The 27799-nt window shown below is 41.7% G+C and overlaps 1 protein-coding gene across 1 annotated transcript in view; it reads right to left on the bottom strand.

Moving 5' to 3' along the window:
• The window catches only part of LOC124804834 (obg-like ATPase 1), a 301314-nt gene that overhangs the window by 191834 nt on the left and 81681 nt on the right, over positions 1–27799 (bottom strand). Inside the window, exon 3 of the mRNA XM_047265184.1 lies at positions 18085–18145. Within this exon, the coding sequence (XP_047121140.1) occupies positions 18085–18145 (61 nt within the window). The remainder of the gene's footprint in view (positions 1–18084; positions 18146–27799) is intronic.

The following is a 27799-nucleotide window of genomic DNA, read 5'->3' as shown; positions in this document are numbered from 1 at the left end:
TGGTATTTTAGTTATAACAACAGTATTAAATCAATCCAAAAAGAAACACTACATAACAAATACACAGTCACTAATACAACTGTGCATGTTACATTTGCGTTCATTTCAGGAGGAAAGTAAAGCAGTAAATGTGGAACTTTCACTTTACTCAGGTCCACACAATCCTTGATGGACAACCGAAGCGGTAGCACACACCATGCATGATAATGCAGCACAATTTGCCGCTACACCACACCGCGGTTTAGCCTTCTACCGAAGAAGAAACTAGGGTCAAAATTCGAAACGAAGGCCGTCACCAGCCATATAGCACACGTCATCAGAACCTGACCTGCTCCCTCCCTCCCCCCGACCACAACAATCCAACCAGAAACAAGTAAATAATCGTTGTTTACTCAGCGGAAACTTTCTCCGCAGTTAAATGGAACAAAACGCAGAAGTAACAAGAAAATAAAACTACGCATATACTCATATTAATGATTATTATCAGTTAACGCTCTGCATGAATTTATATTATCAGTGACAGATCTTGCTGAGAACGCGAAAAAATTCTCGTCCTGCATAAAATCGCTAAGTGGGTCGATGGCCTCTTTCCACTCACTCGTCGACGAGTCTGATGCGGCAATAAAGCATAGCAAAGCGAAAGCTCAAATTTTGCTTCTGGCGTTTAATTCATTCACGCACGAGGATCGTACTGACACACCATCGTTTGAAAGTCGCACAGACTCGCATAAAGGGGGGGGGGGGGGCATGCAAATATGTCGCCAGCTCCGGATGGAACCCCAATTCGTTTTACATAGTACTCTTCGGCATCGGGTGATTACTTAGCTTACATTTATTGCGAATCTCTCGCGCAGCGCAAAGTCCCAAGCGCGTGGGAAAAAAAAGGACACAACTGAAGGTGACTCCTACGTGTAACAACGGTAAAAGAACGGACGCGCACAACTGTAGACCAGCAACCTTAAAAACGTTTGCTCAAGAATTCTTCAGCACATTTTACGTTTAAATATAATAAATTTTTTTGAGACAGACAGACACACAAATTAACACGAATTCAGAAAAAAGTACTCGCGCGTAATTCAGCTCGCCTCATTCTCGCACGACATTCTGCAAATCACAGATTACGGGCAACAGGCAGATTCCACTTTCATTAGTTTCCGAAAATGGTTTTACACAGTGGCCAACAGCAGACTTTTAATGAAGGTCCGAGCATACGGAATATGTTTTGTTCTATACTGCTACTGTTCACTGGATACAAAGGTATCATCGAAGGTGCTCCAGAAAACTGTTTTAGGACAGCTCTTATTCTCTATGTACATAAATAATCTGACGGATAGGGTGAGCAGCAATCTGGAACTGCAAGCTGCCGTGTACGGGAAAGTGTCCTCGTTACGTCACTACAGGATGACCCAGGATGACTTGCAGAATTTCTCTTTAGTGTGATGAATGGCAGTTTGTTATAAATGAAGAAAATTGTAAGTCAATGCAGATGAGTAGCAAAAATAGTTCTGTAATGTTTGAATACAGTATTACTGATGTATTGCTTGACATTTTCATGTCGATTAAATACGTAGGGGAAATCTTTCGAAGCGATATGAAATGCAGCGAGGGGGAATTATAGGAAAGTACAGCTCATCTGTAATGGAGACTGCGTAAAGAACACTTTGTGCGACCCATTCTTGAGTACTGTTCGAGTGTTTAAGATTCTCACTAGGACTGATTAAAAGAAAGCATCGAAGCAATTCAGAGGCGAGCCGCTGGGTTTGTTAATGGTAGGTCTGATTAACACGCGAGTGTTACGGAGATACTTCGTGAACTCAAATAGGAATCCCTGGATGGAAGATGACGTTCTTTTCGCGTAACATTAGTGGGAAAATTTAGAGAACCGGCATTTGCGGCTGCCTGCAGAATGATCGTACCGTCGCCAACATAGATTTCGCCTAAGAACCGTAAAGACAAAATAGAGAAGTTAGGAGTCGTATGAAGGCATGTATAGAGTCATTTTCCCTTCGCTTCATTTGCGAGTGGAACAGGAAAGAGAATGACTAAAGATCGATTTTCACAGGCATGAATTACTTACACGTGCACTCCCTCACCACCACTAGCTTACATGTGGAAATACCCTACCTGCACTCTGTGATCCCAACTTCCGCCTAAGTTACGAAAGTTTAAGGCGTTTAACTTTCTTTCAAGAGGTCGCTCCCCTCAGCATCGCCTGCGAGCTCAATCAACTGCCAAAAGGTGGATCTGCTCTCATTCTGCTATGGTTCGTTCGACAGCACAGATACAGAATAGTTTACGTTCTTTAGGAGTTAGCGTCATGCCAAATTATTGGACTTGGTCTTCAACTAAGTTAATAACAAACATTGCTCTGTAAAGTGCCAAAATGTTCTTAAACAGTGCGATTTGAAAATCATTCAAACATTCAGCAACTACTTATACTCACTTATTTGTAACTGAGTAACACACCATCGTTTGCCGTGACGAAATTGAGTAAGAAGTATTCTAACTGAGACTGTTAACGTGTTGAGATTCCTATTATTGCAGAGCAGTCAATACAGTAAATGCATTTTTTATTTCAGTATAATTAAATTTCTTTGCTTCAGTCACTAAGTGTAAATATTGCGGCGAAATGGAAATTTATTTGTAGCTTTAGAGATTCAAAACTACTCCTGACCCTTCTTAAAATTCGATGCACAGAGAACTGTGTTCATATTGGTGCTATCATCGACTAACGAATGTTCTGCACAGTAGTGCAAAGTTTGGCTACGAAATTACATACCGTAACGGTAAGACACAACCGTCATCTATCAGAAACTTCGATAAATCTGAAACTGAAAACAAAGCTCAACTGTTGAAACAAAAGCCTTAATTTCCGATGTACGTTTATCTTCGGTGTATTGTAGGTAACATAAAAATTCAGAACTAGTGCTCTTCAGAAAGCAATACATTCACTGCATTGACTCCAGTTGCCAAGTATTTCAAAGTTACTTGTCATTTAATGCGAGCTGGCACGGCATCTCGCATGTGTGTATTAGCCTGAAATATGGTTTAAAAAGATTTCAAAATTGATTTCACTCATTCAAAAATCATTTACGAACGAAACGCCGTCCTCGACAAGTAACTCCCTTATTAGAGTATTAGATGTTCCCAAACGATTCCTACGAGATGTCCATTTCCATGTCCAATATTTGTGAGTCACTATAAGCTATTGAGCTAAACTTGAATGTAAGGGCAGCGATGCGGGGGTATATGCGCAAGAAATTCATTCCTGTGGAAACTCGGTTCGACAGTGATCCAAGGTACCTTCCTCGTCATCCACAGTATGATGGCCTGTGGAGTACGTATGTGATCCAGATATTTAGTGAACTGAGACTGCTGCTGGTTCTACTTTGTATAATCGAAGATGAATGAAAGAAAGGTAGGATTTCCGTTAGCGACCGCTAGACGACGAGGTCATTATGGGCGGAGTCAAAGCAAGGAATGGTTGAAAGTTGGCAAAGGAAATAGGCCATGTTCATTTCGAAGAAATCATTCCAGCATTTGCGTTAACCAGTTTAGGGAAGCTACGGAGAACCTGAAGCTAATTGGACGGTGGGGGATTTGAACTGTTGTCCTCCTGAATACAAGTCCAGTATGCTTCCACTGTGCCACCTTACTCAATGCCCAATGAGAAAATTTCATCGAAGTCAATTAGCTATTAGCGTTCTCCAGCAATGCCAGCATGTCACCGCTCCTCTATCTTTATCCGCAATTATCAGTAAGCGAAATATTGATTTGTATCACTTCTTGACTCGCTTCTGAAAGGGGATATATGGAGATGACGAATTCACAGTCGGAAAAAAAATCATTTTATGAAAGGTAGCAGCGAGATATGAGTGTTTAAAGCCGCGAACAACGAAAGAAGAACTAAATCACAGCACTCTCTCGCGTACAATCTTAGAGATAAAATAGTTACAGATTGACAAACCGACGATTTTTAGTTACCCCAATTAACCGATTAATATTCTTGCAATCACTGTAGAAATGAAATGCCAAGGAATCTAGACAAGTGCCTAAATTTTTTAACTCGGGGATCTTTTCCTGCGCAGCAAGATCCCACTTTTTCTGGAATGCCACGTGACCAATATCCAGTTGGAAGAGTTCACAGACCATTTCGTCATGGTGGCATACTTTACGTTGTAAGGCACTTCGTCTGCTGCGTGCATCTGTCCAAAATTCTGAGGGGCATACGGAGAATAGAAGCAGGTGATAAAACTCTGATGTCTATGAAGTCTTGTCTGCTACAGAGTCTTCGTGGTCGCCTATACATCTACATCTTAGCTTGAAACTTCGTTGGAAGACAAGGTCAGGGAAAACAACGGAACAGCTTACTCAGAGTCACAGTGAAAACGAATAACGTAAAACATCCATTTAAAATATATTGCAAAGCAATCGTTTTCCACTACTCTGTGAAGGAGACCGTTAGTAAATCACCGGCTTCAGAAGTCTTGGGCATTTACGCCACTCGTACACGATTCTGCAACAATGTTCTTACCCTGGACATCTGAGGACCTCGTTATGTTGATTCGAAAACAAAACAATCGTTCAGGGGTAGCAAATCAGTGGGAAGGAAAGATGGCGACTGGGAAACAGGAAGATGTTACATGCGAGTCTCAACACAAGTGTGAGGGTGATTGTATTGTATACGGAAAGGGAAAAGCGATACGTAGCGATACGGCCTACCTACCGTACGCCAATACCTCGGGCCAGCGTGGGCCCCTGAGTCCGAGAAAAAGGACCGCTACGATGTACGGGCTCGTGTGACAGTGGTTTTGGACAGTCGCTGCAATTGCGCAGCCCTCTGGGAAGCGCCCGTAGAAATTAGTTTTACGTGGACACAAGAAAAATAAATTGCACAGCTTATGGGGAGAATGTCTTAAGCGACAGAGCTGTGAGGCAAAGCAGGACAAAGTGATATCGTACAACCAGCCAAGGAGTGTAGAGCTGATGTGGTCATCTATGAATCTGTATGGACATAAGATTGACAGACTAATCAACGACTCAGATTTGGAGTCATCAGTTCGTTTCTCCCAAGTTTCCCAAAAACTTTTAGCCAACTGGGGTGATAAAACTGATTTTATAAAATCCGTTACGGTACCTTTTCTGTCTTAGCGTTAAAGTTTTTTACTTTTTAGTATGTAATATAAAAGTATGTTCACGACAGGAAAAAAGAACGGCTGTTGTTGCTGACCGACTGCGCCCTGGACTACTTGAATGCCACTTTTCCTGGGAGATGGATTGGCCATGCATTTCCGAGACTTCGGTCTCCCCACTCACCCGATTTGACACCAGTACACTTTTTCATATGGGAATTTATCAAGGCCAAGGTGTATTAAAGGAAAAAATCAACAATATTAAACAGCTGAAAAACCGCAGGTGTGAAACAAATAGCGCTATATATATTAGCAAGGGTTTTCCGGCTACACAGGAATGATGGGACTTGGGCTTGCATCTGCAGCGTCGCTCCATTGACAGGAACTAAATTTGTATCAAGAAATGTCTCAATGTACGAGGACTGATCAACAAAAAGCGATACTGATTTTTCGTTCTCAGAGGTTTATTACTCAATTTCATTGTTTACACTATCTTTTTCAAAGTACTCCCCTCCTCCTTGAATGAACTTTTTATGGCGCAGAGACGCCATAAAAAGTTTATTCACGCCATAAAACGTTTATTCAAGGAGTAGGGAACACATGAGGCATGCCATTCTTCGTCAGGTCCTTGAGGATCGCCTTATTTTCTATTCTTCTCAAAACGAACTCCATGAAGCTTTGCGTTTAATGACGAACATAAAAAAAAATCAAAGTATGAAATATCCGGGCTAACAGGAGGATGCGGTACACAGGTATGTTGAGTTGAGCCAGAAACTGCGTAACTTGATTTGCGACGTGAGGCTGCGCATTGTCTTGACGAAATCGCCACCCAGTCCGAGAAGGTTCTGGGCGTTTTTTTGCAATGTGCTTCCTCAATTTAGCCGATACTGACGTGTAGTATGCTGCTTTAATAGTAGTGTTTGCTGTTGGACACCTGGCGATTTCCACGCTGTATTGGCTCGTTTTCCTCCAGGATCATAACGGCGCAGTCATGACTCATCAGCGGTGAGAAAACAAATCCCTTCCATCAGCAAGGAGACGCAGCACCTCCCGGCTTGTCTCCATTCGCACAGCCTTTTGTTCGGGATTCCACAGAGGTGGCACCCAACGGACACAAACACGGGTCATATGAAGATGATCACGCATAAGCACAAAGAGACTGCCACACGAAATTCTCAACAATTCACTGAGGCTACGTTATATTATCCGCCAGTCCTCACGGGCAATCAAAACTGCTGTTTTGCTGTTGATTTCAGTCAAAGCAGAAGTCGCAAAACACGGCACACCTTGCTTAACACAAACACGTCTCTTCTTTTTTGAGGTCCTTGAGCCACCTAAATACTGTCGCACAAGGTAGTGCATCATCAGTGTACGCTTGCAGCAACTTTTCGTTAAGTTTCAGTGGGTGTATGGTTTAAACGAACACAGAATTTTATTGCACCGTACTGCTCCCCGTACTGCTCCTCTCGCATCACGTCCACTGTTGGTATGCGAAATGCAAAGAGCGTCAACAAAATGGAGCATTACTACCAACCTCCCAATACTAGATGCTGCCGCCTATGGACTTATAAAAAGCCTCTTTTTCAAAAAGTCATGGTACAGATAGGAAACTATCACGGAAACTACAGGAAAAAAAGAGTCAATCACAGTCTTTGACGACCGGCCCTCGTGTGTGCATCTCGTTTATAGTCCATAATAAAATGTTGAAGTGGAGAGCGATACGTTGACTTTATAAACACCCTGTGTCACAGAATGGGAGGAAAATGTCTCACTCTGAATTAATTATTTTTTAAGTTCAGTGGCAGAGAATATTTCCACGGCTTTTTTAAAACGAAATACGCTCTCTCTGCTTTTGATGCTGGGTGCCGGTATACAGGTTACTTCTCTCTAACAAGAACTAGGGCGATCACCATCATTCTCATGAACGTTAAATATCCCCCCCCCCAACTACGAGACGCTGCAGAGAGGTTTGGGATCTAACCCTGGAAATTGGAACCCAGTTTTGTGGTTTATTTTGAACACGAGATGTATTTTGTTGAGCGACACTATAGTAGAGTTCATTTTAAATCTTGAATATGGTTACGTGCGTGGGTATGTGTACACAATAGTCAAAACTTTTTTTCGTACGGCAGTCAGACAGGCACCATCAAAGCAATGGGAATTTTGGTAACTCGATTCCCTTTCCGGTATCCTTAATTATACCTTACCCCCCACATACCACGCAGTAGTCAAATACATTTTAATGCAGTAGTTGGCAGGAATTTTTCAAGAAGGTCTCGGCACAGTTACATAGTCTATCTGCGACAAGATGGCGTAACTGGGAGGCTAAAATAATTGAGACGGAAAACAATTTCCGTTCCGTTTCTTCCCTTTTTCCATCTATAAGCGTTCTTACAGGTAGCTCTATTACGCTGTTAACTACGAACGTAGCGCTATTAAATGAACAGTTCACAACTTTTTTTCAATTTTACATAACACTTTATACGGCTCACCAGATAGCTCAAATTACAGGTGGATTTCTAAATGTACAGTTCAGTTTTTATCTATGTTGAAGGGAATATTTGTGTAAACACGGCGATTTACGCAACAGAGATTGCATGATTGGTGCCCTCTTCTACACCACATACGAAGATTGTGGAAGAACGATGCGGTACAGATGTTTCTTGAATCAGTCATGATCGATGTTCAGTCTTGCGACGAAGGTTCTTAAAATCCTTGAATATCAGCAACTACAGTTCCAGAGATCCACTGATCGTGAGTGTTACAACTGTGTTCTTCCCCTATTTCTGGGGACGTCTGTCGCATTCTGTCCTAAGTTGCTTGCGTAAAGATGTGATTTTCCGGAAGAAATCGGTAGCCAAGACTCCGCAATGACTAATTTCTCCGTAATGAGTGGCTTCCTTGCCAAAAACATTTACCACTTCGTTCCAAAATACTTTATTAACAATGCCGGCTTCTCAATAACTATCGCCTCCATTAGTTCCATAAGCAACACGTTGTCATGACGTCCAACTGCAGCGTTCTCGCCGGAAACGGTAAACAGGAGAGTCCGATTTTACGGAGGGCACTTTCAACAGTCGACAGCAGTTCTACCAAAACGGATTAAACTTTTCGAGATACATCTACCGCGACACGAAAGCTCGTGACAGAGAGAAAGCTAAAATACTGAATACACTGTTACACCGCGGAAGGTAGGATATGGTTCCTCCTTCCAGTCATTGCATGGCAGAATAGAAAGTAAACTACATCGCTAAATAGCGAAAAGGAACATGGACTGAATGAGATACTTGTGAGATTCTACAGATTATGCGAAACAAGTTGCTCCCCGTCTAACAGGTAGTACATGAATCGTAGGTCGCTTGAACATCGAAGTGATTTTGCACAATTATGGAATATGTTCTGTGCTCAGGCATTATGATGTTTCTGGGAAATGAATCACTCTACTACAAAAACTGACATGGAATCATAAACAGAGATCTTGGAGAAAAACAGCTCGCTCTCTTAGTTCATGAAATCTACAGCGCCGTGGACAAAGGTGCCCAGGTTAGGTGCCCAGGTTGATAATGCGTTCCTTGACTTCCGGAAAGCATTCGATACAGTCTCGCACTGCATTCAGTTAACAAATTAATAGCTTATCGAGTATGGGACCAGATTTGCCAGTGGATCCAGGGTTTTATAAGCATCAGAATTCAATACTTTACTTTGAATGGGATTTAAAAGATGTAAAAGCTATTTCGGAGAACCCCAAAGAGGTGTTATAGGGGAAAAAATTTGAAAATTTGTGGTAAGTTCCTATGGACCACATTGCTGAGGTCATGAGTCCCTAGGCTTACACATTACTTAATGTAACTTAAAGTGACTTACGCTAAGGCCAACACACACATCCATGCCCGAGGGAGGACTCGCACCTACGACGGGGGGAGCCGCGCGAACCGTCGCAAGGCGCCCCGGACAGCGCGGCTACCCCGAACGGCTGGTCCCCGGCTGGGAATCGAACCCCGGTTTCCCGCTTGACAGGCGGGGATACTAACCTCTGTACTACCGAGGGCGTTATAGGGCCGCTACTGTTTACAGTATATATAAATGAATTAGTGGATAACGCCGGAAGCTCTACGAGGTTTTCAGCAGGCGATGCTGTTGTCTATAGGAAGGTTGCAGTACCAAAGACCAGCCTAGTTCAGAATGACCCGGAGAAGATCGATGGTGGGTACGGTGACTGACAGTTGGCCCTGAACATAAATAAGTGTAACATATTGCGCTTAAATAGGCGAAGAGATCTATAACTGAACGATTACGCCATTGATGAAAAATCACTGGAAACGATGACAACTGCAAAATACCTGGAGTAACCATCCGGAGCGACGTAATTTAAGGAAACGTCATTCATCCACGAAAGAATTGGCTTACAAAACGCTTGTTCGACCAATTCTTGAGTGTTTTATATCAGTCTGGGACTCTTATCATGCAGGATGAATAGAAGAAATAGAGCATATCAACGAAGAGTGGCCCGTTTCACCACAGGACCGTTTAGTAAGTGAGAGGGCTTTACAGAAATGCGTAACAATCTCAGATGGTAGTTGCTACGAGAGAGGCACTTTCTGTCACGGAGAAGGTTACTGTTGAAAGTGAAAGAGCGTACGTCGACCAAGAGTTGGGCAACATATTACTTCCTCCCAAACAGCCTCCTGAACTGACGATGACGGAATAAAGTATCACAAAAAAATGGAATAGAGAGGAAGGAAAATGATAGTGGTACCAAAGGTACCGTACGCCAGACCCCGTGAAGCACGCCAGACGCAGTATGTGTCGTGGTTGCAGCACGCTCTGAAACGACCTTCCTACATGTCACGGAGCGTGCTCCTCTTTGTGAATTGCGACAGCAGCGTTCTCCGAGCGTCAGTTATCGGCTGCATCCGGCGTCCAAGTCACACTCTACGAAAACGGACGTGTGTAAAACGACGGCGTTAACTCTGTTTGCGATCGTCAAAGAAGACCGGAGAAAATGGCAAAGAAGATTCTGGGCTCGTCGATTGCTTGACACTGGTGACAAAACATTCCCGGAAACAGCTTTTCACCAACTTCTGCTTTGCAATACAAGCAAATGATGGATAAATACAAGAAAATACAACTGATTCAGCTCTGTTCATAATGCTAATGAGAACAGCGAACTTCAGCCCACACCCTAGAACACTGTTATTTAGTCTAACCAGTTAAGTTGTCCGCCCACGGTAGCTGAGTGGTCAGCGCGACAGAACGTCAATCCTAAGGGCCCGGGTTCGATTCCCGGCTGGGTCGGAGATTTTCTCCGCTCAGAGACTGGGTGTTGTGTTGTCCTAATCATCATCATTTTCATCCCCATCGCAAGTCGCCGACTTGGCGTCAAATCGAAAGACTTGCACCAGGCAAACGGTCTACCGACGGCAGGCCCTAGTCACACGACATTCACATTTTACCAGTTAAGTTATTCAGTGAAAGTGGACATTTACTTAAGTCGGCTGCTCAAAGACTAATGCACAAGTTTTGATCATATTACTGAACACAATCTCCCTGCATAGCACTTCACTTTTCAGAGGAGGCAATCTCAAATGTAGGGATTGTGGGACTACCATTTTAACGTAATTCCTTTCCAAAGAAAAAATTCACATTTCAAAATAAAATAATAAATTTTATATTCGCAACATTTACTGTTTTTCAAGCTCTATTTATAAATTTCATTATTTTTGTTTCACAAGCCTTAGATGTTTGGTAATTTCAAATTACTGAGTTCGCTGCTAATAAATTTCATGAAACGGTTTCATTATCAGGTTGTTTTAAAGTTTCTGCAATTACTTGACATGCAAAGAATTAACTCTCACTACTCTTATTCGGTTTTTTTTGTGCTGACAGTGGCTGTAACATCAACATCTAACCTCAGAGAGCTATGCGACTGTTGTAGCTTATACCTAAGTTCTTCATTAAGCGTAACCTCCAGACAATTTTCATCTGGAAATTTAACAGTAATGTATTCTCAAAATTGAACAATCTCTCTTTTTAACTGAGGGCACTCTTAAATAACAAGGAGTATTGTTCAGTTAACAAGAAAGTCCCAGAACCTTTTTCTTTAAAAAAAAAAAAATGCAGGCAATCAGACGCGGTCATACTCCCTTCTGCTGCACAACTTACGACTCTGCAGCCTCTAAGTTACGTCGTAAATCTGTAATTATGGTATCTTTATCTGACATTCAACTATAACAAATTGTACCAAAATGATACGCGTTTGACAAATGATCACTGTGTCGCAGCACTGAGTGGTGCCCTTTCATGACACGCGAGTTATAATATGAAAAGCATCAAATAAAGGAAAGCTTTAAACTACCAATATGCAGTTTCCCGTAATTTTATTACAACAACTCGTACCAAAAAAAGACTAGTTTTTAGATAATTCCTCAATGTGCTGGTGCTTTGAAGCAGCTTATATTAATATCACGTACTGTCCAATATAAAAATCACGAAATACGCAGTTCCGATACCATATGACTTAATCCAATATGATCTCTGCTAAGTTCTGCTTGCGACGTAAAACAGATGTTGCATCTCATCGGCACGTCCCTCTCCAGAAGGCAAAAATCTGACTCGGCAGATACTTCCTTTTACGCTTCGCAACGCAGAGGGGCGTGAAATTCCAAACTGTGACGCCACAAAAGTCGAACAACAACTCATCCATGAAAGCTTTGACGTTCCGTGAAAGGACGCCCTAAAATTTCTAGTGGAATATAGTTGTAGACTCAGGTACTTGACGAAGTCTACATCTACATCTACATTTATACTCCGCAAGCCACCCAACGGTGTGTGGCGGAGGGCACTTTACGTGCTACTGTCATTACCTCCCTTTCCTGTTCCAGTCGCGTATGGTTCGCGGGAAGAACGAGTGTCTGAAAGCCTCCGTGCGCGCTCTGATCTCTCTAATTTTACATTCGTGATCTCCTCGGGAGGTATAAGTAGGGGGAAGCAATATATTCGATACCTCATCCAGAAACGCACCCTCTCGAAACCTGGCGAGCAAGTTACACCGCGATGCAGAACGCCTCTCTTGCAGAGTCTGCCACTTGAGTTTGCTAAACATCTCCGTAACGCTATCGCGGTTACCAAATAACCCTGTGACGAAACGCGCCGCTCTTCTTTGGATCTTCTCTATCTCCTCCGTCAACCCGATCTGGTACGGATCCCACACTGATGAGCAATACTCAAGTATAGGTCGAACGAGTGTTTTGTAAGCCACCTCCTTTGTTGATGGACTACATTTTCTAAGGACTCTCCCAATGAATCTCAACCTGATGGACTACATTTTCTAAGGACTCTCCCTATGAACCTCAACCTGGTACCCGCCTTACCAACAATTAATTTTATATGATCATTCCACTTCAAATCGTTCCGCACCCATACTCCCAGATATTTTACAGAAGTAACTGCTACCAGTGTTTGTTCCGCTATCATATAATCATACAATAAAGGATCCTTCTTTCTATGTATTCGCAATACATTACATTTGTCTATGTTAAGGGTCAGTTGCCACTCCCTGCACCAAGTGCCTATCCGCTGCAGATCTTCCTGCATTTCGCTACAATTTTCTAATGCTGCAACTTCTCTGTATACTACAGCATCATCCGCGAAAAGCCGCATGGAACTTCCGACACTATCTACTAGGTCATTTATATATATTGTGAAAAGCAATGGTCCCATAACACTCCCCTTTGGCACGCCAGAGGTTACTTTAACGTCTGTAGACGTCTCTCCATTGATAACAACATGCTGTGTTCTGTTTGCTAAAAACTCTTCAATCCAGCCACACAGCTGGTCTGATATTCCGTAGGCTCTTACTTTGTTTATCAGGCGACAGTGCGGAACTGTATCGAACACCTTCCGGAAGTCAAGAAAATTAGCATCTACCTGGGAGCCTGTATCTAATATTTTCTGGGTCTCATGAACAAATAAAGCGAGTTGGGTCTCACACGATCGCTGTTTCCGGAATCCATGTTGATTCCTACATAGTAGATTCTGGGTTTCCAAAAACGACATGATACTCGAGCAAAAAACATCTTCTAAAATTCTACAACAGATCGACGTCAGAGATATAGGTCTATAGTTTTGCGCATCTGCTCGACGACCCTTCTTGAAGACTGGGACTACCTGTGCTCTTTTCCAATCATTTGGAACCTTACGTTCCTCTAGAGACTTGCGGTACACGGCTGTTAGACGGGGGGGGCAAGTTCTTTCGCGTACTCTGTGTAGAGTCGAATTGGTATCCCGTCAGGTCCAGTGGACTTTCCTCTGTTGAGTGATTCCAGTTGCTTTTCTATTCCTTGGACACTTATTTCGATGTCAGCCATTTTTTCGTTTGTGCGAGGATTTAGAGAAGAAACTGCAGTGCGGTCTTCCTCTGTGAAACTGCTGTTGCTTTAAAGCTACTTCCAGTTAACTTTCACTGCAGAAACACTGTTGAAAGATTCTGACACACAGTGAATAATTAATTAAAATGCAGTTGACATTCCAAGATGGGAAATTCCCTCGTTGCACGCCGAAGAAGAGCAAGGACGGAGTGTGGACGTGTAGAAGACACGGGCACCACAGGCCGCTGGCGACACCGCGACACGGCCACGAGCAGCAGCTGCTTTCGCGCGCCGCAGTAGCAATTTTAAAAGCCACACACACACGTAATGAACTGCACTTACCTGCCATTACCGACAGGATGGGGAATAAAACCGGGAAAAACGCAATTTCGTATACTGCGCTATGTAACTTAAAAATTGAATTACACGCCGGTGCCTGTCATTTCAGCATAAATTACACATTTCTCTCGTAATTCTAAACTCCCAAGGCGGTGTCATTACGGGACTCTCGGGGGGAAAGGAAAAGGGACATTCACGAAGAATCCTCTCCGACTTTTTTTTTTACTTTTTCAAGAATTCGAACAATAAATGAAGTTGGGATTCAAACATTTAAAACGAGAAAACCTTATCCAAACCGCACGGAATGAAAAATCAAATTACTACGTGAAAACTATATCTTGTCTTACTTTGTTCTATTGGAGAACATTTTCTCTTTCACTCGCAGATACCGAAACACTGCAGTTTACATGTATTGCTTTTTGGGCAAAACAAGATTTCCTAGAAATTACACAATAGGCTTTTCTCCGAAATTTCGTAGCTAAACGATGATTGAAAATAGACAAATGAAATATCAAATTAACCAGCATGAGGTCCAGTAAAAAAACAAAATTAGTGATTCGAGGGAAAACTGAAATATTTCATGAAAAATTGCTGCTAACTACGTAAATGAAGTCTCAAAAACTGACAGACTTCAGCATAAATGCAAATTTCTCTACTTTGTCTTGATCTATGCACTATTAATAACAGAATACCGATCGACATTTAAATATACGTTTCATGCTTTTTGAACGACACATGATTTTTTTAAGACGGTCAAATGTTACGTGAAATAATTTGTCTGAAACTAAGAAATAAAATAGACCAGAGAAAGATTTGACGTACCTTTGAATGATTCTCGAAATCATGTACAGCGAATGAGACTGTAGGTCTGCATAATTCACCAGACAAATAACCTCTAATACTCTTTGAAATACTAACGTGCTAAGTTAAACATTAAATTTTCAATCCTCAATCGGCACTTCATTGCGGTACATGACTCCGAACATCGTTTCACAAAACATTTGACCTTTTTTTTCTTTCAAATTTTTTTAGTGATAGTAACTTACGCATCAGGAAGAGGCTAAATGACAAATTATCAGCCATATTTTTGTCATTAACTGAGCAAGTATCGTAATGATCACAGAAGATCAGTGACCTCCCATTAGAGAGGTCACCACACTGGAACAGCGGTTGTCCCTTTCGATAAGAAAACCCAGTCAGCATTGTACGCTTGCATTCTACGTAACTAACACTCACTTCAATAGTTTTAAGTGTTGTAGTATGTATAACGTACTCATTTTACTTACTACGTTCATCCTTAAATACGATCCGAACGTTTCGCAGCGATCACTGATCTATTTTACACCACATAAAAAGATAGTAACAGTGTCTCGTGATAGAAACGATATTTATGACAATGCGTGCAGAAATTGCCACATTATGCATGCTAAAAGGATATGAATCCCCCACATTGGTAAAGATCTTAAAAGCATAGTCGGAAAGTGTTGACCAACTAAGGGTCCCTTTTCGAATCCGACCGATAAAATAAACTTTTATCGACAGATATTGGGCATGGGACACGCAACGGCTTTGTTTAGTTGTTTGTCATGCGACTGTGTAACAATGTCCTGGCATCAATATCAAAAATTTATATTCGTTTAGTATTGCATACAATGGACAAAAACTGAAGAGAGAAAACTTATTGTTATATGTACTACTTTCGAACTCTGTGGTCATATACGATCGTCAGAAGCACTAACTAGAATTAAAGTTTAAAAACACTAATGAAAGGTAAACTTCACACTTTGAGGGAACCATCGACGTTACTTCGTTATGCATACGGATGGTAACATAGATTTTAAGCAGTCTTATTTTTTGGTTGGGAAATCAATTAAAATTAGAAATAAATTAAAATTAGTTCAAACCCCCGCCACCTCCCCTTCCCACTTCCGACCAGGGTTTTCAGGTTTTCCTTGGTTGTAAGGCATTTGTTACAACTAGCAACCCGTTCCCAATTATCCACAACTGGGACCCCTTTTGCCCCACTGCCAAATCGCTTGCAAATTCCTGCAAAGATTTGGGTTTGTACCCTTAAAGGTAGAGAATGAAAAAGATGTACACACGAAAGACTCGTTTATTTCTTTATGTACGTAAAATTCAGTGTCCTACAGAGACTTCATCCATTAGCGTGCGTTCCTGAATACAGCATAGTAAAGACATACTGAAATCATATATCTGTCGAATTTATACAATTTGACGACGTGCATTGCTTTAGAACGTGATAACCACCGGCATAATAAGAGCGTCTAACATCTTTTCCGAAACTCATAGTCCCAGTGTGTGTGTGTGTGTGTGTGTGTGTGCGCGCGCGCACGCCGCTTGTGCATGCGGGCCTGTCGCTTGCTTATACAGTCGCGTATGGAGCGCGACAGAAACAAGGAGAATTTTCGCTTTTTCTCAAACATCGATTTTAATTCCCTTTCAAAACACTCTCCGTGAAATATAATACATAAGAGCCAGCTTTTCATCCTTCAAAACATTTTAGAAATGTAATTTGCAGAATAGCTTTTCGCACCTCCTGCGATTTTGGCTCCCTTTCTTCAGTGTCAGCAAAACGTTGTACTTTTAGGATCCTTTTCAGCTTCGAGGATAGGAAGAAGCAATCACAGGGGCTCATGTCCGACGAATTCTGTGGCATCATGATGGCGTTGCTTTGAGAAGAAACGGACAACGAAAGACGAGTGAGCAGATGTACTACCGTGGTGCAATTGACACGAATTGCTTCGACCAATATGCTGACATTTTCTTCAGAATGCTTCACGCTAACAGCACCAACTTCCAGATAGTACTCCTTAATGACCTTACGACACGGCGGCATGGACTCGTAGTCCTAAATTACGCCGTTTAAATAAAAGAACAAAGTGAGCAGAACCTTCTCATTCAATCGTTCGTGGGCTCGGTCTATTCATGAAGCCTCTACTGGGGCGGGTCGGCGTCCATTTTAGCGTCATACTCAAATAACCATACTTTATCTCCACGTATGATAAATTTTGCCAGTTCTGGATCATAGTGAACTTCATTCCGCCACAGCTCAGCAACCTTGTTTTCTATAATAACCACTTGTCGGTGAAACATCTGATGCACTATAAATAGAACTTGGCGTCGTAGTAGCTAATCAACAGCGCGTGTATCACATTTGCATTTAGATCGTCGACTCTGGTTAAAATGCTTCACCAACATCGGCATTTCTCAATGAGTATGGAAACAATTTTGCATAAATGGTGCTATCTAGCCTGGAAAACAGGGCAGCATGGAGAAAAGAAATTACAGTGGCACGCAACATACGACAAAGTTTTTTAGTTGTATATTACTTTTACTTGTTAAAGAGTTGATATCAAGACGAATCTACTAAAGGAGACAGTGAGAGCCGGCCGCTGTGGACGAGCGGTTCTAGGCGCTTCAGTCCGGAACCGCGCTGCTGCTACGGTCGCAGGTTCGAATCCTGCCTTAGGTTAGTTAGGTTAAGTAGTTGCAGATCTAGGGGACTGATGGTCTCAGATAAGTCCCATAGTGCTTAGAGCCATTTGAACCATTTGACAGTGAGGAAGCGGCTTCGTGCGACATGCAGTCTTTGTATATAGTAATTTGTGACATACATGAAACACTAGCGAGCGAGTAAACAGTAATGAAGGAATTAGCAATGAAGAAACATAATGGGCTACTTCACTCTTCTTTGGGATGAACTGTGGGAAACTTGTATTCATCTGCCTGAAGCATATTTACATTTTTGCATGCCGACCTCCTCTCCTCCCAGTCCCAACCATCCCTCAAAAAACATTTTCTAGTAAAAGTATATTTTGCTCAAAGTTGTCACTACTCCTTGTCACACTAACCCATTTTTTCATATTTCTGCACTTACCCACTTTTGCCCAAAGTAGAGCGATTTGCTCCTTCAGCGCACTGGTAAATACAAGAAAACTTTTCAGTTAAATCACTCAGCTTTCACGCGTAAGTGTTAAGTTGATTTTTTTTTATTTCTGATGCTATTAATTTTAAGTACTAACACGCACTGTTAACTTTAAGTGTTAACATGCAAGTGCAGGCATGAAACTTTCACAAATGTTGAAGTCGAGGAAAACAATCTTTTCCACCTAATGATCACTGCCGCAACAGGAAGAATGAGAAAGTATTTTCTTTTTTTTTCCTAATAAATATGAGCACATAATTCGTACAACACTTTCTCATAAAAGCTGGATGTATTCACTCACCTGACTGGCTTGTAGTACTCGCACAAGTAATCCCATCGCTCGTCGGGCACCGGAACACGACTTGCTGAAACAAACGAAACAATGTTACAACACCTGAACAGTAAAAATGAACACACGCAGAAAGGCACACACGAAATACAACCGCTTACAGCGCCCATCTGACTACTGTAATCTTCACGATGGGTACCATCGCAAATCAGCAAACAAAACTTTATACCCTACAGCAGGGGTTGTTAGCTGATTATATTTAAAGACGAACAACTTTATCGAAACAGTTTAAAATACTCAATGGTTTAGTGTTCCGAAAAATAGATGTTCTTAGTATTGCAGTTATTAAATGACAAGTAAATGCTTAAAGATATCATAACATAAAATGTTAAAAAGCAGCCATTATAAATCGCAAATTCATTGCGTCTCTCTGAACTAGCGAGTCCTACGCTTTAACTTTTATCTTCTTCGGTTAGATTCGATTAATAATAGTTCCGTGTAGAAACAGGGTAGCTTGGCACAAGAAGCAGTCGTTCTTCATATCGACGTCCCCCAAAACTTCTTTTATTTACATATCTGGCTATGCTCAAATCGATTTAAGCATCTTTTTTTTAATTTTGCAGCTTTCTTTTCCATTTGAAACGGCACGGGTTCCCCGTTTTCTATCACACCTTTTCTCTCTTCTGTACAAACGATAAATGATCGCCGCAGCAACGAACTGTCCGCACGAACAGTTCCCTAACTTCTTCATGGTACCCTTGATAAATCAATCTAGGTGCACGCAATACTTACGACAATCCACAATTCTCGTCACTGTAAATCGACAATGCCGTTACGAATCGTCATAGAAGTACGGTTAAAAGACCCTGAAGAATGTGTATCAAATACAAGAAACATCGATTTTTCACAATTTTATGTTTAATTCTAGTAAATTGGGTCTTCTCGTAGGAAGCACTGATCTGAATGACTGTTATGCAAAGCAATTCAGCTGCTCTGTTTTCTGAAATAATCTTTTTTATGTAAGACCATACACGTTGAATAGGATCAGCATCAGGCGACTGTGAGGGGCAATCCAGCACCTGAGCACCTTCCTGTTTTTTTTTTTTCTTTTTCTTCCAGTCGCTGCAAAGCCTGCTGCTGTGCTTCGGACCGTTGTCCTCCTGCAGTATCCAAGCTTCATTTTGTCGACGAAGTAATGTCTGGCAGGCGGAACCAAACACCTCGATAAACGCGACGCGTAAGCTGCACTCATGTCTCTTCTTGTGTATCTCAGTCATGAATTCAAAGTAATGCTTTATGGACATTGCAGGAAGGACAAAGGTCTCCTATGTCGGATTGTGAAAGAACTAACGCAATATCTTTCACCACTTGTATGTAATTCCTACTTAACAGACCATATTATATCTGCATGTGGTGACCTCTAATTAAAAATAGAATACTTTAAATTATTTCTGTCCGCCAACTTTACAGTTGATTTGTCTACTGGTTCCCCAACACATGATTTCATCTCCATAGAACTGCATCATCTCTATGGTTATTAAGTATGACAAAACGATATTCGTCACTATCCTGTACGTATGAGCTTATACTCTCTTATTATCAGTCGTAACAAATTATGAAGGACATGATTCACACACTGAAGAGCACTTCTGACCTGATGTATGTTGCAGACAGCAAAAATTATCTAAATATTCGGCAGCTTATTTTAGATATGTTGAATCACTGATTCTATAAAACTGAGATACTACAGAATGAATTTCACTCTGTAATGGAGTGTACGCTGATATGAAACTTCCTGGCAGAATAAAACTGTGTGGCGGACAGGGAAATAAAGCTGTGAAGACGGGTCGTGATTCGTGCTCGGGTAGCTCAGTTGGTAGACAAATTGCCCGCGAAAGGCAAAGGTCCCGACTTCGTGTCCAGGTCTGGCACAGTTTTAATCTGTTAGGAAGTTTCAAACTAAGGAAATATTAAGAAAACAGCCAAAAGCTCGTGATATTCTGAAAACAAATGAAGAACATATTAGCGTAATTCTAGACATATCAAACGTCTGAACGATTCATTTCTTCCAGAATGTCTCAACGCTGACATAAATTGGGTTTTGAGAAGTGTCTAAATGTTTTTGGGGGTAAGGACCAACATGAAAAATAACATCACAGACAAAGACAAGGCGCCCGGGGAAACGTGACTAACTATAATGTTACTGAAACGAATCCTGACACAAATCATCTTCAGATCAAATTTAGCAGTAGCACTACGTCGAACAATATATACGGTGATGCGCTTTAAACGTTAAATCAGGCAAACTGATAATCGGCTAAGAAATTGTGCCGATTCTCAAGTAGTTGATTTGGGCACATTACTGTGTTCGTTGCGTAACTGTCTTCTCACGTTAAACAAGTTTTCGGAAGGTGCCCATAGTTTTTCTTTTCTTCATAGTGGCAAATCCCCATATCGGACATGTGAAAATATCCTATTTACCCAGATATTTTCGCCCCCCCCCCCTGGTTTCCCCCCCCCCCCTCACACACACACACACACACACACACACACACACACACACACACACACACACACGCGCGCGCGCGCGCGCGCGCGCGCGCGCACGCACACGCACACACTTGAAGAAACTTTTAAAGCATAAACTGCACCCCAAAAGTAGCAGTTTTAAATCATCTTCAGAAGACATAACTTCCATTAAGAAACTAGAGAACAGAGTAGTCCTGTCATGCCGAATACCAACTCTTTTTTGTATTAGGACATACAGTCACCGAAAAAAAGACGTTCTGCGAATATACGGAAACTGGCATCGTCTCGCAGTCCCAAACACACGGCGATCTCAAACAGTTAGAAGTGTAAACAGATCTGAAGGAAGCGGATCGTAGACTGCAGAACAGATTTTAACATCTGTACAATTAATATTAAAAATCGCAGCATTGGTATTTGAATTATGCTTTAAGCAGTCAAGTGACGTTTCAAACAAACCTACAGCAGGGTGTGAAAATACATCTCGTGTCAGAGAAGTCGTAACCCTTGCGTGACGATAGTACTTCTACCTTTTACAAAGACAGTTCCTGTTGCAAACAGACTGTCAGTTACCGTTTTCGTGACGGAACTCCGGGCGGATTCGTCATGTTTTTACATATTTACCATGTATTCGAGGCCACATGATTATTTTTAAATGCACAAGATTTGGTATGGATGACAACCGCAACTGAGAGGCAGTAATTTAGAGTGGTCCGCTTCAGTTGTACCAATTATTTATTCAAACATGATTGTTTTCGTGATTTTAGAATCTCATTTTGACGTACATGAAATTATTGTATTTGGTGATACACAACATGCGGTCGGAAGAAGGAAGATTGGGTTTAACAACCCTGGAGAGATTTACGGAAATCACGGAAAACCTAAATCCGGATGGCTCCACGCAGGTTTGAACCGTCGTCGTCCCGAATGCGAGTCCAGTGTGCTAATCATCGCGCCACCTCCCTCGGTAACATGCGGTCGGGCCAGTCAGTGTTAGGAGCTCCAATCACTGCAAGTTGGCGGAAACTGTCCAAATTCGACAGTAGTGGCTGCCGTTCCTACCGTGCCGCTGCCCGCCGGTGGGCAGTTTCCGCCAACATGCAGTGATTGGGTCTCGTACCGCTGACTGGCCCGACTGCCCGTTGTACGTTAACAAATACTACAATTTCACAAACCTGAAGATGGGATTTTAAAATTTTGAAACCGGTCGTGATTTGAGTAAATTATTAGTACAAATGAAGCGGATCTATTTAAATTTATTATTTTCAAATGTGTTTTCCTTATAAGATTACATGAATAAAAGAGGGAATCGGGCACCACAAGTTATCAATGAGACCCACACGACTCTACAGAGGCGACGAAACGCCGGGTTATTAACGAGTTTTCACTTTGAAAGTGTTACCACAATTTCAATTATTTCATGAGTTCACATGTCTTTCTGAGAACATGCTAACCAACGGAGAAGGAAGAGCAGACCAGAAAAAATTCTGGAATTAACTGCATTATATTATCCAAATGCTATTTAATATGTTCCTACAGGTCACTTATGTGTGTGTCAGTTCATACGACTTCTTTATCTACTGATGTCAAACCCTTCAGGTTTTAGGGGACTGTTTTGGTTCTGGTATTCGAATAATGCTTTGCACAATTTTTGGGAAAGACAAATAACGGTAACGATAATGTACATTTATGAGTGTGTCTACTCCTTTTTGTTAAACAGTTGCCAAAGCACCAAGTGTTGCTTAAAGGCTGTATTAACATTGGAAGGACTCTTTTTGTAAATACTACCAAGAAAACTGACTTCGTGCTGGATAAAAACACGGCTTCTGGTTTCCAAATAAATTTGCCCCTAAATAAATTACCTTAATAATCAATTATTATTGGTTTTCCGTCTTAAGCTTATCGTAAATAAAGAGTATTTTTCACGAGACGCGTATCGCTTTTTAATTGGTGAAGCATGTTCTGTGTTCATTGACGTTTCTGCCTCTTGATTATAATTCTGCATTGGCACTGCCATTCACGAGTTATGGTGTTCGTAAATAATGGGAAGAAAAATCAGTGTCGATGAAAAATTCGAATTAGGCCTGGAGGCGTGCTCATATAGCTTTATGGTTACTGCGACTGGTAGAAATCAGCACGATATTTACGTTCCCGTCCTGATCTGGTATAAATTTTCATTTGTCACGACATATTCGTCCCTGAGTTTGCCATTAGATTTAAGGAGCAATCCGTTCCTCTCGCGACAGTTTTTAGTCACCACAGAGATTCTAATACGGCAGAACGTGATTCGTTTCTTTTTGTCTCTTATTTAAACAGAAGCGCTGTGTAGCGCTACAGCAATGTTACACGAATGGATTTATTTATTTATTGACAAACCACGTCTCGCTTCCACACAGACTTGCTAAATTCATGTTGAGTTTAATCTATGAACTGCTCGATCCAGCTACAACTAATTCAGTTCTATCAAAATCAAAGAGTCGTTGGTGTGACAATGACACTTGACAACGTCATGGACATAACGGTGAAGAGCAAACCAGTACGTCAGTGTTTGAATCACATTGCCTCAGGAAACAGTGTGGCATGTTCCCCCGAACAGAATTTCCGCCAAAACTGGCTACTGTCGCAACTCAGCTATCTTGTGAATGAAGAGACTATTTAGATTTTGATCGAGCATTCCCTGAAAATGTGGATTATAATTTATGTTGGTGAAATTACAAAGCTTTCCCAGGTAACGATCAATGACTGTAAAAAGAAACAGAAGTTGGCTTTTCTTACTGAGGCCTCATTTCACTTCTGCGAAAAATAATTCAACTGTACTTTTGTAGACGGAAGTGACAAGCCGCATTTTCAGCAAATACTCGAACAAAATATAAACAGTAGAACTATTCCCAAGATTGTTGAATTGCAGCAGCAGCCACCAATGTTCAATATATAGAAGGTTTTGATCGAGCTGCAGAAATAATACTGTGTTCCATTGTTAACGGACCATGAGCATCAAATTTTGATTTTTTTCCATTTAATCACGAGCGCACAGAAGGTGGGAGTTACAGCAATGAGCTAAATAAAACTGATTTGAACAAAGAAGCGACCAGAACGAGGTGTACACAAATTCAGGGCTGACCTAAAGCACCGCGGCACGCTACAATGTCAAGTGTTTCACTGACATTTCACTACATAGTGATCGCCGCCCTTTAATTCTGACTATCCATATAAGGGAACTAATAAAAAGAGCATCCATTACAGCAGCTATGTCATAATGTGCGCTAACAATGGTATAATCACTCGCTTCGTAGAATGCTTGTACTTCTGTGGAGTTTACTAGAAAAATGAGTGGGCCGTCTTCCTGATTTATCGCATGTAAAAGACTAATGGTGCAATATGACTCGGTAGCAAAGGGAGACAGCTTACACAAAATTAATAACGGCAATGGAGTCGTCCTAAGTGCCAAGTAATACGTCCATGATTGGGCCGAGGAGCTATAAAGTACAACCAGTTACACGGCACAGAAGGAACCAGATATTGCGGCTCTTCACCATTTAAGCAAAATTGTATTCTCATGCATGCAACCTCTAAAAAAATATACTTTTAACAATAAAACCATAAAATTTTCGAAGTATCTAATGAATAAACTGACAGAAAAGCATCAATCTTTTACTAAGACAGACAACGTCTGTCTTTTTGTATACGTAAAAACTCAGTTAAGGAAAACATACATTTCATCGGATAAGGGGAGGACTTTGACAGTATGAACCACAGCTGTATTTGAATTGTATGCTACATGATACTTGTAAAATGTCCTCTTTACAACATCGGACAACGGAAAACGTCATTTCTTTGCATCTGCCGTTCTCATGTTACGAGTGGTAACATCTTTAACGATAACATTCCGCGGCAGTTGAGTTGGGATTCTGAAGCCAATATTACATAAGCAGTTATATTGTTTGCTGCAGGCCAACGAACAGACAAAAACGAGCGGTATCCATCAAAAGATACGATCCAAGGCTAGAAAACCGAATAGGCTGTAGTTGTGGGAGTCGAAGGACGACCCTTGCTATTTCAGCGAGCTAATATGGTGTGACCTCTTTTTTTGGCTTTAATCCATTTTGCTCCTTTTTCTGACAACTGCGATTCTACTTGCCTAAACGACTTCTTAAACATAAACGCATTGCACTTACGTTACATGGATCATACTCCCCACAGTGACGAGTCTCTGAGATACGGAAAGAAGTCAAAACGTAGATTTTATTTAAGTTCTATACAACATAAAGACTTCAGCCTTGTGGAATTTAATATTACAGTGTTTATTGAAATTCGGAAGTCATAAGGGACAAAACAGAGCGCGCGAAAGGCTATCTACAACGGACATAGAAGCGAAACTGCAGTTATAAGAGTAGAACGACGTGAAATGAAGGCAGTAGTTGAGAAGGGAGTGATACAGGATTGTAGCCTATCCTATGTAATTCATTCTGTACAATGAGCACGGAATAAATGAAATCAATGAGAAATTAAAGTACAGGGAGAAGAAATATAAACTTTAGGCTAACGCTTACCGATGATATTGTAAATCTGTCACACGCAGCAAATAACATGGAAAATTAGTTGAAGTGAACGGATTGTGTCTCGGAAGGAAGTTATGTATATCAACAAAAGAAAACAAGAGTAATGGAAAATAGTCGAGTCTGAGGGAATTAGGTTAGGAAATGGAACACTAAAAGTAAAAAATGGTTCAAATGGCTCTGAACACAATGGGACTTAACATCTGAGGTCATCAGTCCCCTAGACTTAGAACTAATTAAACCTAACTAACCTAAGGACATCACACACATCCATGCCCGAGGCAGGATTCCAGACTGCAGCGCCTAGAACCACTCTTTCATTAAACAGATTACAGGTTTTGATGTTCTATGAAACATACTTAAGTTCATTTAATGCCAACACGTTCACCAAATGGGCTACTAAGGCAAGATTATGTATGCTGTCACAGTTGTATGAAACAAGTTAAAAAGTACTCCAGAAACAAATAAAGCCCACAGTTTCAGCAACTCATAAATTCTGATCTGCGGAAACTTTCAACGACTCGTATATACTAATCTGCGGGGAGGAAAAATGTGTATGCGGGAGGTAAGAGAAGTTATGTATACCCAGCGTAATAGTTAATTTTAAATCACAATTACAAATTCAGCAGAAATATTTCGTTAACTCAATCCATAAAAATCCGATATGCGTTATCTGAGATTAGGAATGGAAACGGTACATCTAATTAAATATTGAGAAAAAAGGAGAAACTCACGACTTAACATAAAAAAACTTTATTCTACAGCTCGGCATTACACTCCCTGAGCTCGTACAGAAAGGGATGTTGTGGATAAAGTACGTAGAATATGTTATGTATCGGGACAAGAGTTATAAATGAACAACGAAAAAGGCAGAAAACAACAGTTACCTTGTTAGATGTTGTGAAAATAAAAATAACAACGTCTGGCACCATGGATGAAGCTGATTGGTTACCGCGCCTCTACGTGCACTTGGAGCTCCCTGCAGCGGGCACACCGACCACTAAACACACACACAGCTGCACGTGAAGTACAGTACATTCGGACAACAGCGACCACACGGAAGCACACGGAGCAGGGTCTCCATCTGAGCACGACGACAGACTACAAATATTCCTCTCATGGTGCACGTGTAGAAATGGAACTTGTTAGTTAGCCGCTGTATACATGACAAATGCAAGGTGATTATGCAATAATTCTTTTCTGCGGAATGAATGTCCGTTATAAATTCGGACGTCACTTGGTGCCTATTACTTAACAGGACTGCCAGAGGTTGCAAGAGCAGGACGTGTGGCTCTAAGGCGGAATGTAAGTTGAACTGGATAACGATATAAAATGTTTGTCGGATTTTTACTGTCACAAAAACTGCTGCCCGTGAGATGTACAACAGGGTATCAGGGGAGAAGAAATTCTTTGAACATCATGGACCACGTCGAATTTATTGACTTGCAGCAACGAAGTTATACTCTCTCTACAAGCCATGTTGCATGAAACGATGCTTCACGAAAAGTTGCTGGAACTGTCCAACATACGACTGTGAGCAAACCACTTAAACGTAGTTTTATTGTTATTCCGAGGCTACAGAGATAAATATTGAAAGGTATTACCACTACTGCGTTATCCTTCATGTTCGTCCATTGCGAGTAAGATGATGATATCAGTTATCGGCATCCGTCAATTGGGAAGTTACAATGCCCTTTTCTCTACTTAACTATTACGTTATCCTGCGTGGTAAGTACCAGCGGGTTAAGTAACCAGAAAGCTTCTAGTTTCTTCTGTCGGGAAAAAAAACCTGCGTCCATAGGCAACTGGGCACACAAAAGTGTGCAGAAATGAAATAACCTGAAGAGAAAATTATGGGACTGTGAAACAGGGTGGTTAATGTGGTTGATAATGACGAGAATGGTGATGGTTTCTGATGAACATCGGCACCATCATGATGATGCGGATAGCCACGGATGTTGGAGGAAAGAGTGGTGGATGCCGTATGGCGATGATTCGCACTGCGGCAGTTCCCACCCTGCAAGCTTATTAATAAGGGTGAACTTAAATCTATGAACAATTCAAACTCAGTTCCGATGGTAGCTGCCCTGTGATGTAGCTGATATAAATTTCAGGAATCCAGCCACGATAGCCGTTCCAAGGAGCACCACGATGTAACGCTGTTCCATCCGCACTCGAGTGCTGGTGAAAAGCTATGAAATGAAAGCCGCGCAGGGTCACGTAGTGAACCTTTGATATTGGTCGAGTATCAGAGTACTCGGTGCTGCAGTGGATTTCCGACCCACTGAAGGTCGTCAGAGCCACGCGTGAAACGGCATCCAGATCGTTCGCCGCTAGAGTCGCCAGCGTCGCGCGCCAACTGTCACACGTCCGCGAACTCGGCACGACCCCGAGTGGCCGCGACGAGACCTCCATTGAGGACTCCCGGTCGTAGACTGACGACACGGAGCAACGTGCAACGCTCAAAGTGGCAGCCACCCCGGCAGCAGCAGCAGCAGCAGCAGCCGGGGGGACGCGGAGGAAATGTGTTTTTATTGTGGACAGCGGTGCGGCGGGCGGACACAAGACGCAGGCGGCCGGCCAGCTGCTGTGGGGTTTCGGTGGGTGGAAATGAGTCCGCCCGCTAATAATAACTCACCCAGATC

This window comes from Schistocerca piceifrons, chromosome 1 (assembly GCF_021461385.2).
Source record: "Schistocerca piceifrons isolate TAMUIC-IGC-003096 chromosome 1, iqSchPice1.1, whole genome shotgun sequence".
Lineage (NCBI taxonomy): Eukaryota > Metazoa > Arthropoda > Insecta > Orthoptera > Acrididae > Schistocerca > Schistocerca piceifrons.
The sequence above is the reverse complement of the archived record's forward strand: the minus strand, read 5'-3'. Positions and strand labels throughout refer to the sequence as shown.